Genomic DNA, 17865 nt, shown 5'->3' with positions numbered 1-17865 from the left:
AGAGTCAAAACATCCCAAAAGCATGACAAAATACTCTTTTGGAAATGATAGAGAGAAAACAGCCATCAAACACAATCACTGTTGAGAATGCAAAATGGTGCAACCTCTACTGCAAAGAACTTGGCAATATCTAACAAAAGAGTAAGCATACATTTATCCTTGGACTCAGCAATCTCACGTCCTGGAATGTATCCAAGATACACTATCAAAAAATGAAAAGACATCTGCACAAGTCTATTTACTGTGGCCCTGTCCATACTATCAAACACTGGAAACAACCCACGTGTCCACTGCTAGAAAACTCATTGAAGAAAACAACGTCCACCCACACAACGGAACACCGAACAACCAATTTAAAAAAAAGGAGGAGCAGACAGAATGAGGTGCATTTCAGACAACATGTTGAAAGCACATGCTCTGCAGCACTCTAGCTACTATGAATCTCTGTTAAGAATAGTCATTTGCTGGAGAGGTAGAGAATATTTCAAGATTGCCATTCAGGACCATAAGAGTTATACAGAAACTAAAAGTTGTTATGTATGATAACAAAATTTTGGAATTTCTGTTCGTCAAGGGAAAGTCTGTAGTTCTGCCCTGTATCATTTTGTGTGGGGAGTGGGATAAAGGGGTGAGGAGGGACTCTTGAGAGTCCCTTGGACTGCAAGGAGATCCAACCAGTCCATCCTAAAGGAAATCAGTCCTGAATATTCATTGGAAGGACTGATGCTGAAGCTGAAACTCCAATACTTTGGCCTCCTGATGCAAAGAACTGATTCATTTGAAAAGACCCTGATGCTGGGAAAGATTGAAGGCAGGAGGAGAAGGGGACGACAGAGGATGAGATGGTTGGATGGCATCACCGACTCAATGGACATGAGTCTGAGTAAACTTTGGGAGTCGGTGATGGACAGGGAGGCCTGGCGTGCTGCAGTCCATGGGGTTGCAAAGAGTCGGACACGACTGAGCGACTGAACTGAATTGAGGAGGGATTCATTGGTTAGAGCAAGAGGCAGTGGAGAACAGTTAACCAATTTTTGACTGTGAATCTCATAAGACAAAAGAGGATGAGAGTTTCAGTGCACACAAAATAATTTTTTCACACACACACACACACAGATTGAAACCTGCATAAAGAAACTATTTGATTTTTTTAATGTTTTATATTTTGCGACTCTGGTTAAGATTTTACACATAAGTTTACTACCGAAAAACTTTAAAAAGCACAGACTCGGGGGCTTCTTTGGTGGCTCAGTGGTAAAGAATCCACCTGCCAATGCAGGAGACACGGGTTCGATCCCTGATCCAGAAGATCCCACATGTCGAGGAGCAACTAAGCCCATGCTCCACAAATACTAAGCCTGCGCTGTAAAGCCCGGGAACTGCAACTAAGGAGCCCCACGCTGCAAGCGCTGAAGCCTGCACTCCCAGAGCCTGTGCTCCGCAACAAGAGAAGCTGCTGCAGTGAAAGGCCCAGACACCACAACCAGATAGAGGAGCCCTTGCTCTCCTCAAGCAGAGAAAAGCCCGCACAGCCACAAAGACCCAGGGCGGCCACAAATGAACAGAAAGTAAAATTATTAAAATATAAGTATTTTAAAAAATAGATTTGTTCATTTCTCTTCTTTTACATAAAGAGAAACTGTGAAATAAATAAGTGCAGAAGCTTAGTGGTGTCTCTCTGGGGTCATGGCTAATGTGTGGTGAAGCAGGAAGAGTTGCCAGAACTTCTGACACTCCTCTTTCCATTGGCCTTCCCAACCAACAACTGGGTTCAGTAAATTTGTTACTATTCATTAGAAAGATCCTTTGGCGGGGGGGAGGTGGGGAATGGTATTTTTTGCCCTAATTAGTGTCACGTGATTGGGAAAGTACACAGTTAATGGATACAGATTCTTATCTGAAACTCACCCCGACTGCCTCCCCTTTACCCTTCGAGAGTACTGTGCTTGAAGTTCTTCTTCAGAGAAGTGGACAGTGATGAAATGGGACAGGAAAGGCTTCTGGTTCCAATTTCCCATCCAAATTCTATATGGGAGAGCTTGGGATGGTCTCAGAACCCCAATCATACCTTAAAATAGGTTATACCCAAGATTGTGTGGTCACTTTTAACCCTATGTAAGTACTTTAAGAAAAGCACCCTGACACTTTAGATTAAGACTATAAATGCCTACTCCTCTACACATCACCCAGCTTTAGAGATTAACTCCTAGGTTAGCTCCTCTGACTTTGGTATTCTTTGTTTTGAAGACTCACCCTTGCTTTAGGAGAAAAAAAAGCAAGCGAAAATCAAAACAAAATGAAACAACAAAATAAAATAAGATCTGAGTAAGACCTGCTGCTGCTGCTGCTGCTGAGTCGCTTCAGTCGTGTTCGACTCTGTGCGACCCCATAGATGGCAGCCCACCAGGCTCCCCTATCCCTGGGATTCTCCAGGCAAGAATACTGGAGTGGGTTGCCATTTCCTTCTAAGAAAAAGCCTTCTTTACTTAATGCCTGAGACGGAAAAATATCTCAAAAACAGGCTACAATTTCTGTCTCTGTATCCACAAACTATGCCAGAACTTGTTTAATACTTGTTTAATGATGCTTAATTATCAGAGGGATGTAGTTTAAATACATTTCTTAAAAAATCAGTGGGAATATTCAGTGAGACCCATCGTTCCTCCTCCATTTTCTTCCCCAAAGCTGAGTGTACTTGTCCACGTACACATTTCAAATGTAAGTCTGTCTCATCATCCTTTCCTAGTGAAATGCAAAGTCCTTTGATTAGAATGGTTATAGCACTGACAAGAACTGCAGAAACAATTTTTTAAAACAAAAAGCAATAAAATAGGTGGTTGCTTTCATCTCTGAATCAAGCAAGGAAAATCTCTTCAAGTGATGCGTCAGTTTCATAGAACAAACACAGAAAATATGTATAGAAAAATTACAAAAATACTAAGTACTGTTACAGATGACTGGATTGGCATTTAACAGGCTGGAAGAAACCAGATCAATCTCAATCTTGCTGGGGTCAATTCGGGTGCTCAAACCAATAAAACAAATTTTTTTCTTTATGTCTGTGTACTAGAGGTGCTAAAATATTAACCAAGTCTGCAAATGTCATGCACAGTGAAACCATTTATAAATATTAAAACGCATTTAATATACTTATTATATCAAAATCTGCTTAATAAAAAGACAGTAGATGTACTAAATCATTGGGACAATATTACTAAGAAAAATAAAATACCATTCTTCCCCAAAAAAGCAGAGAACAGGAAGGAGAATGAATTAGGCAAAAAATATTTTAGCATAATTTGATCATTTTAATCCAAGAATTTACAAACAACACTAGAACAAAATCGACCTTTTTCCATTACAATATAAATATTACAGGTAAAATAGGTTCATATTATTTTCTTATAATAACTTCACTGTTTTCCTTCCCAACTATAAGATCTATTCTGTCTCATATGGATCATAGCAAGGCTTTGAACTAAAATACTAAAAACAATGTAATTATACATAATATCTAGTCAATATAAAGTGATAATAAAATTAGAAATATGCTGTAAAAGTGTAAACGTCTCACATCCCATCCAGGATGGATTTGTTCATGCGTATTCAATATCTTAAGATCTAAAACATCACCAGATCACCAATTCAGCTGCTTGCCCTGTAAAAGCAAGTTAAGCAGGACTCTAAGTGTCTGTACTGAAACAAGCTGTACTAGGATAAAGAAAATTCATACTCAAACTTACTAGACACTTGTTCTATTACAAAGACATGCTCCAGGATTCATGTGCAGTGTTTTGTACTTTATTTCCATTAGCATTACACAGTTTTGTTCTTCAGCAAATCAGCAAGAGACTAATGGCACAAATCAATATCATACTCTTCAGAGCAACTAAGATTAGGTCATTTATTACAGCAAAGGCCACTAGAACCTCCGCTAAAGGTATAGCAGGCATTTCCATTTCAACACCACTTTTGTACAATAGTGTGTCACTGGTTGGCTGAGTTTTTCTAAGTCATCTGCACAGGCTTAAGTACCTTCAACTTCTTAAAGCAGGTAGGAAGTATACAAATTCCTCAAAGAAAGGCAGCTGTACCTCATAAGGGCCTAACCACTGACTACAACTTCAGCAGAATTGTACTGAAGGGAGGAAGAACAGGAAACTGCTCAAAGAGGAAAAGGAGAGGGCATGAGAAAATAGCTAAAATTATTTCAAATCCTTTCCACTCCGGAAGCTTTTCCACAGGAGCCAGTGGATAACCAGGGTTCCCTGTCTGGAATATTTGAGAAGGAAGGAGGCAAAAAGCCCTAGGCCTGATGGAATCCCCTGACTTCCTCACTGTCCACCAAGGAACAAATCATTGAATTTCCTTCTGCTCCACTCCCTGTTTTGCTCTACATTTAACATGCTTATTAATTGTCACCAGGCTCCTACTTACAACCTGAAATCAGACTGCTGGCTACACTGTTGGAGCCTCTTTTACAGAGGACTTGACCAATCTTCATCCTGTGGCATGCCTAACCCCAGCCTTACTTGGTAATGGAGTTTTCTGTTTATTGCCTATTGCTTCAGCAGTAAGGTCTAAATAACCAGTCAATTAAACAATGCTTTCATTTTTAATTTACCACTTTACTCCTCCAATTTCCAAAATGTGTTCAAATGATGTAGGAAAATCACCCAAAATATTAAATAGTAATATTTAAATTTAAATATTAAGTCAAAGAACTCGAGAAACGAAAGGATTATCCTGTATAGCTGTGACCAATTAAGAAGAAATTTCTCTTTATTCTCTTTGGTGAGTAGTCAAATATAGATAAGGAGAACAGTTTAATGCTCTTAAATACATGATCAGTCTAAAGTACTTAAAATTAAGCTCAACAGCTCTGGCACTCTGGAAGAAGAAAGAGAAACAAATCCCTCAGGTCTCAGTGAAACCGCTGCACATAGACACGTTACAACCACATGGCACTGTGCATAATACAGGTTGTCTTAAGACAAACCCTCTCTGGCTCACAATACAGGAATTCCCACCGCACATGAAGTACTTTTCATGTACATCACTTGGGCACAGTTACTACTTTCCCTTTCTAACCACAATGTGCAATCATTTCCAACTCAGGAAAGCTCATGCTTCACTTTCAGCTGATTTACAAAACAGACATTAATTACAAAAGGGGTCTTTTTAGAATTATTACTTCTTTATGAACAACCAAATGATTTTCCCTATCTTTCCCCAAATTTAATTAGAATATATTTCCCCAAAAGACAGTATATGGAGAATGGCACAGAAGACCTGAGAAAGCAGTCAAGTGAGCAGAAAGTGAGACCCCACTCCCTGTGTGGGAGACCCCACAAAGTACCTACACTAAAACTTGGGGGGAGGGGTTCATCAGAGAGACCTTATTCTCAGCCAGTTTACTCTTATTCTAAATTGAGCTGAAATAAGTTTGGTAACCTGGATTCTGTACACCTCAGAACTCTGGAAATGGCAAAGCTACTAGGGGTTAGATAAAAACAGCCCAATAGTAATAAAACCGGTACCAATTACTAGACCAAAAGAGGAGAAAGAAAAATATTTTTAAAAACAGAATACAAAATGCAAAAGGCATAGCAGTCTGGGTGCTTATTTTCAGCTAAGTCCACTCTCTTCAGTAATCATTTTACAACCTGGGCCAAAACAATAATCCTGGCTACCAAGAAGATGTTCACTAAGCCAAACACATTTTAAAGTATTTCATCACAAAGAGTTGATCTTTTTTCTTTTTTTAGAATCTGAGCCTCTAGTGATTTTGAAACCTTCAGTTATCTAGAAATCATTCCTAAGAAGAGTCTTAGAGAATTCTAAACAACTGAGACATAAAGAAAACAGAAGGAAGGAGTGCTGTGTTTTTTACGGCCTCTTAGGGGCAGGGGAGGGGTGGAGAGATTCATTTAAATCATATTTAGCAAACCCCTCCCTATCCTTTTCCCCATCCTCTCCCCACCAGCAAACCCTGAAAGTATCTGCCTACCAGAGGATGCACTAATACTCACTTTTCCAGCTACAGTAGAGTCTCCCAGCGCCTCTGTAATATACGGTTCCATCTTACCTTCTTGTATATTGATGGTCCATCCACGTTTGTGCTCAGAATGACCACTACTTTATAATCATCAGAAACGTGACTGCAATCCCAGGTAAAAATAGGTACTAGATCGTGGCTTGTTGACAGTCAAACCCAAAACCTTTACTAGGAGTGTCTTTCATTGAACAAAGAAACCCTATTCTGTTTCCAAGGGGAATAAAAAGACGAGCCTAACCCTGGTAACCTTAACACAAAAGGAAGCTAAAAAGGCAGGGACTCAATAAGAACAAAGGATTGTTCTTTCTGATGACATCAATACATATTAAGCACGATGTGTTACACATCCTTCTATCAATACCTGAGATGATAAATTTGCAAATTAATACTACACTGGCCATAACTGCATAAAATTACAATAGCACCCTCTTTGGAAAAGATTTTGATTTATATAATGGTCATAACTTTTATGGGTCTAACGTTCCTGAAATTAAAAGAAGTGATGAGCCACGGTGAGTAAGCAGAACACAACGTACGAGAAATAATTACACTTGTGACCTTATACCCTGTAAGGTCACCCTGCTTCACAGGCCAAAGGAAATCAGGAACCATCAGCATTTGCCTCAGAGCGGTCACTGCCCGAACGAAGGGCAAGTGTGGGTGTGTTTCATACACTAGCAGGTGCTTGACCTCAAGAAAAATAAAAGTCAATCATCAGAATGCTACACGCAGAATGTCACAAATAAGAAATACGTACAATTAGGTGCGACAAGATATTTTCCCTTCAAAATAAATCTGAGACAATTCATAACATTCTATCTTCACCTGCATCATAATATAACAGTTTCACAAAATACCAGAAATCTGTCCTTAGTAAGAATTATCAGCAGGATTTTTTTAGGCGTTTCAAAACACTTTAAAAAAGAGAGAAGAGTGATAACTCAGAAAATATTAATACTTGCAATATTTACATTACTATCACAAGAACAGATGCAGGATTTCTATTTCTGGTCCCGCTACCAAAGTAAGAATCATCGTGCACTTATCCTCTATTTTTCCATCAGAAAGTAGGTATCAAAAGTTTACACCTGGGGCTCCCCGGGTGGTGCAGTGGTAAAGAGTCCACCTGCCAATGCAGGGGACATGGGTTCAATCCCTGGTCCAGGAACACTCCACAGGTGGAGAAGCAACTCAGCCCAGGCACCACAACTACTGCGCCTGGACCCTGGAGCCCAGGAGCCACAACTACCGAAGCCCACGCGCCCAGGACCCACACTCTGCAACGAGAAGCCTCTGCAACGAGAAGCCTGCCCACCTCAACGAGAGCAGCCCCCACTGTCCACAACTAGAGAAAAAGCCCTCACTGCGATGGAGACCCAGGACAGGCATAAATAAATAATAAATAAATAAATATCATTTTTTAAAAAAGCATTTTAAAAGTTTATACCCTGCTTGCATTGCTGTATGGGATAAAATGTTTCCTAATAGGTTCAAGGACACAGCTCCATTGTCAGAAGCAAAAATCTCCTGTCACTCAATTAGGACTCGGATTTTATAGAAACTTGTGAACTGGATTTTCAGTTAAGACAGAGCACTTTTTTCCTTTTTCCTCCCCAGGGATTCCCATTCTACCATCCAGAATCCCAGGGCAATATGAATTAGAGTGAATTCTGAGGTGGTGACAATGAGGAGGACACAACTATACCAACACCAGGAAAGGAAGGGGACAGTCAACGTGCACTCACTGCACATGTGACGTGCTGCGCTGTCTGCTTTGCAAGCGTTTTTCCTTCACTACCCTCAACAGTTCTAAGAAACTGGCTTCCGGCCCACTGCTTTCCTCAGACTCTCAAACAAACCTGCAAAAGGCTCTTATTGCCGAATGTACCTAAATAAAACCCCAGAAGACCCCAGTCAGCGATGACCAGTTGAGTTGAGCGGTCATCTAAGTCACAGCTCAATCACCTACTGAGTGCGGAGTCAGAACAAGTTCCTTCCCACTTGAAGTGACTAGCCCCAGACTCCAGATCTCTAAAAGGAAGGGCCATTAGCGCGGTGTAACCTTCTGCTCTTTAGCTAAAAGCAGTTCCTGAGTTTCAGACAAATATCTAACAGAGAGGGACTCTTCAGCTATCATAACTCCAAATTATGACCCAGCTCAGTCATAACTTAGAAGCTGCCAAAATCGCTTAGGCCATTATTGCATATGTTTGAACGCTCGGCTGATTCAATTATAAGAAAATATTTGATGTGTGGTGTGTTTACCAGATGTATTGCTTAACATTTTACCTACTTTAGTGATTAAATAGATTTCTATGCTGGAAAGAGGTTTTAGGTTTCGAAAAGACTGCTTTCCGCTGTAACTTGCCACGACCATCATTCCTCACACATTAACGACAATGGTGGAAGCAATTTCACCACGAGCACGTTTACGGCAGGTGTGGGCTGTCCACCAGCTGGCTCCGTAACCTTTGATCCCTTCGGACAGCAAATCTGCTCAGCAGCCCTATGTGGCCATTCCTCATTTGTTGTATGCTTTCTTCTCCTTTCACATGTTCACAATCCCCACTCCTTTAGCTTGAAATCCTTTTATTAAAACAGAAAGCTCTTGGGAAAGCAAACTAAAACTAATTTTACACTCAGTCAGTGTAAAAGTTCCAGAATAGATTACTATAGCAGGAGTTGTTAGTGTGAGACGCTTTAGTTACATGTAGAATGCATATTTGTTTATTCTTTCACTAAAAATACAATTTTACAGTAAATGATAATATTAAAGTTTTAAGTAAGTCAGCATTCAGTTAATTTATAAAGTACTCCTAAATGCTGTTACTAAATACCAAGGACTTTTATTTACATAAATGGAAAGGTTTAAATCTGACACAAGAACAATCTAGCTTGTGTGTATTAAACAATGATTAGAACCATCTCTTCTTTCCAGGAAAGATAAAATAAAATAGCATCCACCACCACCGCTAATGGCATTTCTCTAGCCAAACCGTCATGAACCTGTACTAACCTTTAATGTTTTTCTTAGACTTTTATATGCAGTCTGTAATTAAGGGTTAGAATTGTCTTTTATTCCTACCCTATCTGCATTTAGGTCTGGGCCCCATACCTCCTTCTATAACAGCTTCCCGTTTATTTATTATTCTGTAATTCGTCTCCTGCTATTATAAATAAAGATTTCTTGAAAACGTTTCTCAATATTTCCTAATGTCCATATTGTTCTCCTTTTACAAGAATCTCTAGCAATTTGCTCTTTAGTTTCACCTTCAATCTACTGTACAGAACTATATTCATAGTTTGTCCTTAAATATCAGGATCTTATATTCAATAGGTTCATGATGAGCTGAAGAGCTAATTCTATTTCCTGGAATATTAGAAGTTAACAGCTATAAATTGCTGAACAAGGAGCACTGTGCCAGACTGCTTTCATCCCAATTTTTTAAATATTCTACAGATTTTTTAACCTATACATATTTCAGTAAGAACTTTAAAGCTAATACATTATATAGAGTCCATTGCCTAAAGACTCTGGGATTTTTAACTTCTTTTTATTAAAACAGAAAAATTCCCAGTAGGCCAAAAAGTCTGTATCATTTATGTAAATAAAATAAAAGATTAAAGAATTTAACAAGAGCTGTTCATGTGTGATATTCTGGTTATATGTGAGGTATATATTTGTACTTTTATAGATTATAAATGTATTTATTTAAGAAAAATATAGAGCTTACAATGGCTTAAGTACAGTTCCCTGAGCTTATCCAAGATACACTCATTACATACTCAAATTATCCCGTACTACTACTACTAAGTCGCTTCAGTCGTGTCTGACTCTGTGCGACCCCATAGACGGCAGCCCACCAGGCTCCGCCATCCCTGGGATTCTCCAGGCAAGAACACTGGAGTGGGTTGCCATTTCCTTCTCCAATGCATGAAAGTGGAAAGTGAAAGTGAAGTCGCTCAGTCGTGTCCGACTCTTCGCGACCCCATGGACTGCAGCCTACCAGGCTCCTCTCTCCATGGGATTTTCCAGGCAAGAGTACTGGAGTGGGGTGCCATTGCCTTCTCCAATTATCCCATAAAGTCTTACTATATCATCTTCATTTAATCTGTGACAAAACTGAGGAAGAAAAGGGTCAAGTGTCCAAGCTTACACACTTAATCAAACAACCAGTGTAGTCACCACTGGCAAACATCTGGTAGAGTTACACCAGATATAACAGTTACAATCCTTTCAAATTCTGTTTTTCTTGTCTGTGTTATACAATCATATACTGTCTATCCTGACATGTGCAATGAGTATCTCATCAACAATAACTGGTACTGACAAAAGGCTACTTAAAAGGAAAGCACCTGAAGCCCAGGACAAATGTTCACAGTAAAAAAGCCTTTTTCAAACTTTCATTGAGACTTCATCATTAAAAAAAAAAAAAAGTGAAACTGATCTATTTTATCTTATACACAATATAACAGGTTAAACATTTTAATTCTGAATTCTTCTTTAGGAGAATAAAGAATGGATTAAATGATAAGTTGAGAATGAAGGATATTTTTCCTAATAAGAAAAAAATTATCATAGCCCACTATAACTTTTCTTCAGAGCACTTCTGACCTAGCAGCATGATTGCAATGTGTTTTTTTTTTAATATTCATTTATTTACTTGGTTGTGTTGGGTGTTAGCCCACAGTGAGGCTCATGGCTTAGCTGCCCCACGACATGTGTGATCTTCTTGTACCAGGGATCGAACCAGCATTCCCTGTGTTGCAAGATGGAGTCCTTACCACGGGGCCATTGGGGAAGTCTGATTGCAAAGATTTTACAAAAACTATTTCAGAATTTCAACAATTTTCCCCAAGACCTTTCCTAATCCATTGATTTTATACTCTTTTGAAAGAATCTTCAGTCAAAATCCTTGCTAATTTTCTCTTTTCCCGTAGAACACTGGTCTAAATCTACCAGATAATTCTTAAGCATTCACAATTCCAACCTTTACTTAGAAAGGATCTGCCTCGTATTTGCACTTGCATATTATCAGATCAATATCTAACAAGTTGGTATCCACAATTATTGTAATGAAATGGGCAGAGACAGATGCTAGTGTTAAATAGGGTAGAATTTTCAATTAAGGATTAACTTTATAAGGGGTCAGTCCATTGGTGAATATTTCTATATTTACATAATTTTTCGCTTAAAAAAACAAACAAACTCCAAACTATAAGGATTCAGAAAATCAATGAGCAGAATTTGAGGATCCCTGTTTTCACCTGAAGGTCAATGATTCACTTTTGTTGAGGTAGTAGCAAGCAGAATTCTGAGTCTTGGTACTTCCCTTACACATGCATGAAAAGCTCTGTAGCAAAGCGTGAGCTCTTACGTGATATGACGTGGTCCATGTACTGAGGTAAGTAAGGAGCCCAGGTATCAATGGCCTCCTTCCGTCCCGCCTGCTCAATTCTTCTCAGTTCGGCTAGAAGCAGGGCCTGTGCAGCTTCTCTGACCTAAAACCACAGACCCAAGTGCAAAGAAAGGAAGCAGACCAGTGGGTGAGGTGTTTCAACATTAGCAAGTTCGTGATGAAAGAAAGCTAGAAAATACACAAACCACATTTATTTACACGGGAAACACTACACTGAAGTGTGTTGTAGTGCTAATAAAGTAGAATAAATTGGATACAAGCAAATCAAAGATATTTCAATTAATTATCTCACTTAAATACGCTTTTAACACAGGATACACGTATATGTAAGGCCGAGTCCCTTTGCTGTACCTAAAACTACCACAACATTGCTAACTGGCTATATCTCATCAAAAAATAAAAAGTTCAAAAAAAATTCCTTAACATTAATAGAACAATGTTTGAACACTTAATCAGTTTTGTCTTAAAACTTCATTTTCCGAAGCTTGCACAAAAAATATTCTTGTACTTTTAATTTGGCATTTTCAATTTTTTAAATTTCCATGTAAATATTGTTTAGAAAAATCAGTTAGAAGTATTAACTGTTGAAGAAACATAACCTTGTCTAGTGGATTTCTTTCTATTATAATGCTAAATAGGTATTGTTTACACAAACATGTATGTTTCACACAATTCATGAATACCTAAGACAGGCTTAAACAATATACTTTTAACAAGCAAGGAAATAAATTCCTGTGAAATGACATTAGCTCTATAAAAGGAAACTATTTTTCAAAGTTGTATTATCTCAATTTTTCTTTCAATGTGGCACACACTTTTACTTCATAGCTTGACTTTAGTTTTGCTTTATTTTGGCCAAAGTGTTACAGGCAGCGGTTCAGTGACACCAGGCAACTGTTAGGTTACGTACCAATCAACTTATTAACTATTCACAACTGAAAAGATAACTCAGTAGGGTCTGTTAATTAAAATAAAAATTGTTTTTCATTATAACTTCAGAAGTGAATTCAAACACCATTTAAATGCAAAACTGAAAATTTCAGTATGCTGCAATTCTACTTGGAGGTGAGGGAACGGAGATCAGGAAAGAGGCAAAATGTCACTAAATTTGGTCAATTAAAAATCCTGACTGGCATAAACTGCTATAGCTATATTCAACTGCTATAAGAAGCAAAATCCCCATGAAACATTTCCAGGTCTCTGGTGATATTATATTCTGAGCCATATCTAATATCACATAAGTCTATTAATACAAAACAACGGCTACCATTTACTGAGCTCCTACCCATGTGTCAAGCTCTGTCCTTACTGTTCTACTTGCATTATCTTATTTGATCCTGACAGCAATCCCGCGAGGACTAGATTATTATCCCTACTTTAACAAATGAGCTTCAAATAGGTTAAGTAAATTGCCCAGGGTCACAAAGTTAATAATTGGCAGAACTGATACTTAAACCCAGGTCTCTTCCAATTCCAGAGACCTTCCCCTTCTCTTCTAACACAGGACCTTTCACTGGACTGTGGTTATTCACTCAGGATTTGATGGATGTGATTCTATTAACACCTGAAACTGCGATTTGTGGAGAGGTGGATTATAAGTATTATGTCTGTGTGCATGTATGTGTATGATGTGTATAGAAATCACCACTTAAGAAATTGTTCCACAAGTATATAAAAGTTTTATCAAATATTCACTGGGTTAAAAAAAAGGAAACAAATATGCAAACTGAAACATTACTTTTTAGAATCACTGGATCCACATATTCTATCACATAACAAACAGGTGATAAGAAGCTAGATAAGCATAACATTTTGCTTCAAATTTATACTGGTCCAGTGCCTTTTAAGTGTTTTCGTTCTCTATCCATATCACCACAATATTACCTCCAAGCATCGATCCTGCCATCTCCGAGCCAGCATCTCTAGGAGCGGGGGCCTGAACTTGTCCAATCCCAGCAGGTCTGGCAGCATAACACAGTGCATGGCAGCCAGCTGACTCCATCCTGTTAAAAGGTAACCAATTACAGACACTTCATATTTCCCAATGCAGATAGTTTTCTATATGCAAGTATACCAAGCCTAAACCAAAAGGGCAGATCTGCTCAATTACGTCATGATTTCAATTTATTATTAGATATTTTGTGCAAAGACACAATAAATGCATCTCACCTTTAAACAGATGTCATCTCTAATTTCAGCTCTAAGAACTCTCAAAGTTTTAAAACAAATAAAAATAAATTTCCAGGGTAAGTATATACAAACTCCACAAGAAAAACACCTTTGTAAACAGCCCCTCTAAAATAAGACATTATGTTCAGGTTTAGAGCTGAGCTAGAGCTCTAGTTCTGAACCTACGGACAGTTAAAAGGGCATTCACGCAGATAGCCACAGATAGGTTCGTGTCACTTAAGACCTGGCCATCTGGTGCTACCATCGTATCAGTCAACAGAGATGTCTTCCTTTCTCTGTTAGAGGGTCTTTAATAAAGGTACTTATTGATCCCTTTTCTTACAAAATGATTCAGAAGTTTAGCCACAGTGGTAACTGAAGTAAGTAACACCAATTTTGAGAGGAAAAAATGAATTCCTATATTCTCCAAGATAAAAACTTAATCTAAAATTTATAAAATTTTAAGTATCATCAACTCTAACCTATGGGAATAAAAGTCATTTTTTCCAAAATTCTATTCTATAATATGGAAATTGATGATATTAATATAAACACAAGAAACAATGGAAACCACTACCGTATTTAACAGAACTAGTATCCAGACATTCTCAAATAATCATTTCCACCCTATTTTAAAGTGAAGTCGCTCAGTTGTGTCTGACTCTTTGCGACCCCATGGACTGTAGCCTATCAGGCTCCTCCATCCATAGGATTTTCCAGGCAAGAGTGCTGGAGTGGATTGCCATTTCCTTCTCCAGGGGATCTTCCTGATCCAGGAATCGAACCCAGGTCTCGTGCATTGTGGGCAGACGCTTTACTGTCTGAGCCACTAAAGGTGCCCATATTACAAGGAGAGTTACCTGTAAATACAGAATTTTAGCAAATCAGCATTTTGAAATAATCTAAGCTATAGTATTCTTACACTGCAACAACAAAAGCCATAAAATTCAAAATCATTTTTGGGATTGTTAAAAAGAGGGTGAAAAATGCAAGAGAGACAGGGTCGGGGGGGGGAGGTGGCAAGGCACCTATGTAAACATGAATCCTTTCAGTAAGGAAATTCTCAACAACTGAGAATATATACTTATATTCATTAAGGTGATAAACACATACATTTTAGATTATAATTTATTTTCAACAGAGGAATATATATACACACATATGTATACATATGTATATATATAAACAAATTACTACCTAAACTTCTAAGTTTTAATATCTCATGAAGGTATGAAGTATATTTATGAATCAAACTTTAATATGAAGATTGATTCTCACCATGGTCCAAAGTCAGTAGCTTATTTTTGAATTAACAAGTCTCCACCTTTTACAATAGCTTAACAAATAAGACCCTAATTATTGTTGCCAAAATCCAGTCTTAACATACAACCTTAGTTCAGGTCTATGATGGGGAAACAAGGCAAAAAAAAATGAGTTCTACTTTTAAGTTTCCATGTTTTTTTCCCAAAGAAATGGTATTTAGAACACGGATTCTGTACCTTATATTTACTGTATCTTTCTTTCCGTTTGAATAGACTAGTATTATTGCTTTTACTGAAGAGTCAGAATCATCCTGGGTTACATATGAGATTCTGTAAATTTATTCATTTTTATATCATACAAACTGGTGAAGATTGAACCCAGAATGAAGAGAGAGGATATAATTGAGAGCTCACAAAGTCCACCAAGCTTCCAATTAGTATAAATAATCCTCCATGGCTCTTGGGGAATAAATATTTGTGGATTCCATTCACATTCTCAGAGCTCCAAAAATACTTTCTTTCCCCTCTAACCAGGGCACATGCTGTGTACAGAGAACCAAGTCTATCTGGCACTGAATAATAATACAAGGAAAATAAAATAATTAGCTCTAACACCAGAAACCACAGGGCAAACACCATCATGCAAACCAATCCCCTTCTTCAAGCCTAATTTCATATCAAAGATTAGCATCTTTGCACTTCTTTAACAGCACTCTAGATTACAGGAAACACAGCTTCTACCAGCCAGGAATCACATTACCTTTCTATAACCGACCCTTATTGGCATTAGCGAATCAAGTTAGAAAATGGAAACTTAGGATCTCATACATAACAAAGCAGATGAATGTATAAACTCGGTAAAAAGGACATGTCATATTAGAATAAAGCACAGAATTGGAAGAAAGTTGTTAGAAAGTTGAGAGAGAGTACCTTCATTTACTAAGAAACAGGTATGTAAAGCAGGAGTGGAAGCAGGGTCAGAGCCAGACTGATCAGCCTCAGACCGCGCGGAAACGACAGGCGCAGCCACTTGCAGAGGAAACAGAAGAAATAAAGAGGAGAGAATTGAGGTACAGCGGTTTCTGGAAAAAAGCTCAGTATTAGTGAAGAATGAAAAACAAAGTGGGCAAAACATAATAAATGTAGAACTGAAAATGATGTTTTAATCAGAAAGGTATGATTATTAAGGATCATGGCAGTAAAATGATATATTTTATTGAATAGCAATCACAGTGTAACTCAAACCAAAAGCTATTTATAGTTGAATGATGTGACACCTAATATAAAAAGCAGTTCTAAAATAACTAAGGCTACAAGAGATTATGAAAACAGACATATTAAGAATCGTCAAAAATGTAATTCAATTTTTAAAATGTATCACATAATGAAAAGTTTATTTTGGTCTACAGATTGTCAATTATATTTTTTCTAACAATTTATTTTCTAAAGCTATGTCTAAACTATTTTTTAATCTCTCAAACCAACATTCACTGAGATCATTTCAATTTTCTACACTCAATTTATAAAGACTCAATTTAAATGATACCAACTTGTAAACTATAGCAACTTTAAGTTAAATATGCTTAACTCTTATTGGAAGACTCCTAACATAGCTCCACTCTTCAGAGTTTAAAAAATATGATATGAATGCTTTTTATTCTAAACTGTTATCATCTTTATACAATAGATGAAACAACCCCTACCCACCCCAAAAAGTTACGTTACCAGGAAAAGGTTCAGCTTAAATTATCACATGAAAAGCAAAAGGACCGTATGGCACACACATTCTACAACTGGAGGTCAATGTTAAGATTTAGAGGTCACCGTTTGACACTTCCTTCCTATGGAGAAATTACCATATGTCATGCACAAGCATCTTCAAATTAATCCCTCTCCTTTCTTCTGTCATTGAACAGCAATAGGTTTGGGCTCCTGAACAGATTAAACATTGTCTGCTGAATGATATGTTTGCTTTTCACGCAGTGAAGTTCTTTTGTAACTACAGGACAGCTGCATGAAAACAACTTTTCATAATTTCCACACGAATGCATCATAATGTCAATCAGGCACGTGTGAGGTAAACAGGAGAATCAAAGTATATGAGCAGAAATAAAAAACAGAAAATCCAACTCTATAAGCCCCAGGAAGTCCCGGTTGCATACATGAAAGTTTTATCTGGGAAATTATTTTTATTATAATAGATCTGTGTTCTGTTCCTTATGAAATTCCAACTATCTTATCATTTATGCTTATTAAAGGATTAGAATTACTCTCAATTGTATATTTCATAGGGCTTCCCTGTGGCTCAGCTGGTCAAGAATCCACCTGCAATAAAATCTAAGAATTCCATTTTAATCTTGGAAGGAAATCCCCAATATTTCTATATATATTCTATTGAATAGTTTTTCATTTTTAAAAGCAATTACAAATTTAGTAATTATGGCCTACAAATTATTCACTTCCCCATGCAAAAAGCTGGTAAGTCTTTGTCAGCAAGGAGTAATTTATAGGTGTTAGCTTTCATGCCACCAAAATTGTTGAGCAAGTTCCTCTGGTGGTTTCCAATAGGTGAGGCTTTTCAATAATTTCACTTTAAATAAAGGAGAAATAATTGTTATCCCTGAAAAGACTGTATTAACTTCATCTGACTTTATCATTAATTCTGAAAGGACACTGGAATGGGAAGGTGAGAAAATTCAATACAAATAAACCAAAGTTTAGGACTGAGTGATCATTCCCCTAGCTAGGTCAAAGAAGAAGAAGTGGGATTAAACTAGAATGTTTTCCCTAAATCCCTAATTCCCTAAGTCTAAAGGAAACTAGAAATGCTACTGGCAAAACTGCTAGAATATGTCTTAACAGAATAATGCTCAATGTATATAACTTTACTTTTAATGAGAGAAATAAATGCTCTGAGTAGGATAATTTTGGAGTCCTATTTAAATGATACTGCATA

At 37.5% G+C, this 17865-nt stretch overlaps 1 protein-coding gene across 4 annotated transcripts in view; it reads right to left on the bottom strand.

Annotated features, from left to right (window-relative positions):
- WDR7 (WD repeat domain 7) overlaps positions 1-17865 on the bottom strand; it is a 357488-nt gene that overhangs the window by 226587 nt on the left and 113036 nt on the right. For 3 of the 4 annotated variants that reach the window (XM_070362049.1, XM_070362051.1, XM_070362048.1), the window contains 3 exons: positions 15840-15938; positions 13363-13481; positions 11437-11560 (listed from right to left, as the gene is read on the bottom strand). In XM_070362049.1, the coding sequence (XP_070218150.1) occupies positions 11437-11560; positions 13363-13481; positions 15840-15938 (342 nt within the window). The remainder of the gene's footprint in view (positions 1-11436; positions 11561-13362; positions 13482-15839; positions 15939-17865) is intronic. The other variant, XM_070362050.1, reaches the window with a different exon arrangement.

The sequence above is a fragment of the Bos mutus genome, chromosome 24, assembly GCF_027580195.1.
Source record: "Bos mutus isolate GX-2022 chromosome 24, NWIPB_WYAK_1.1, whole genome shotgun sequence".
Classification (NCBI taxonomy): domain Eukaryota; kingdom Metazoa; phylum Chordata; class Mammalia; order Artiodactyla; family Bovidae; genus Bos; species Bos mutus.
This window is presented reverse-complemented; position numbering and strand designations above follow the sequence as displayed.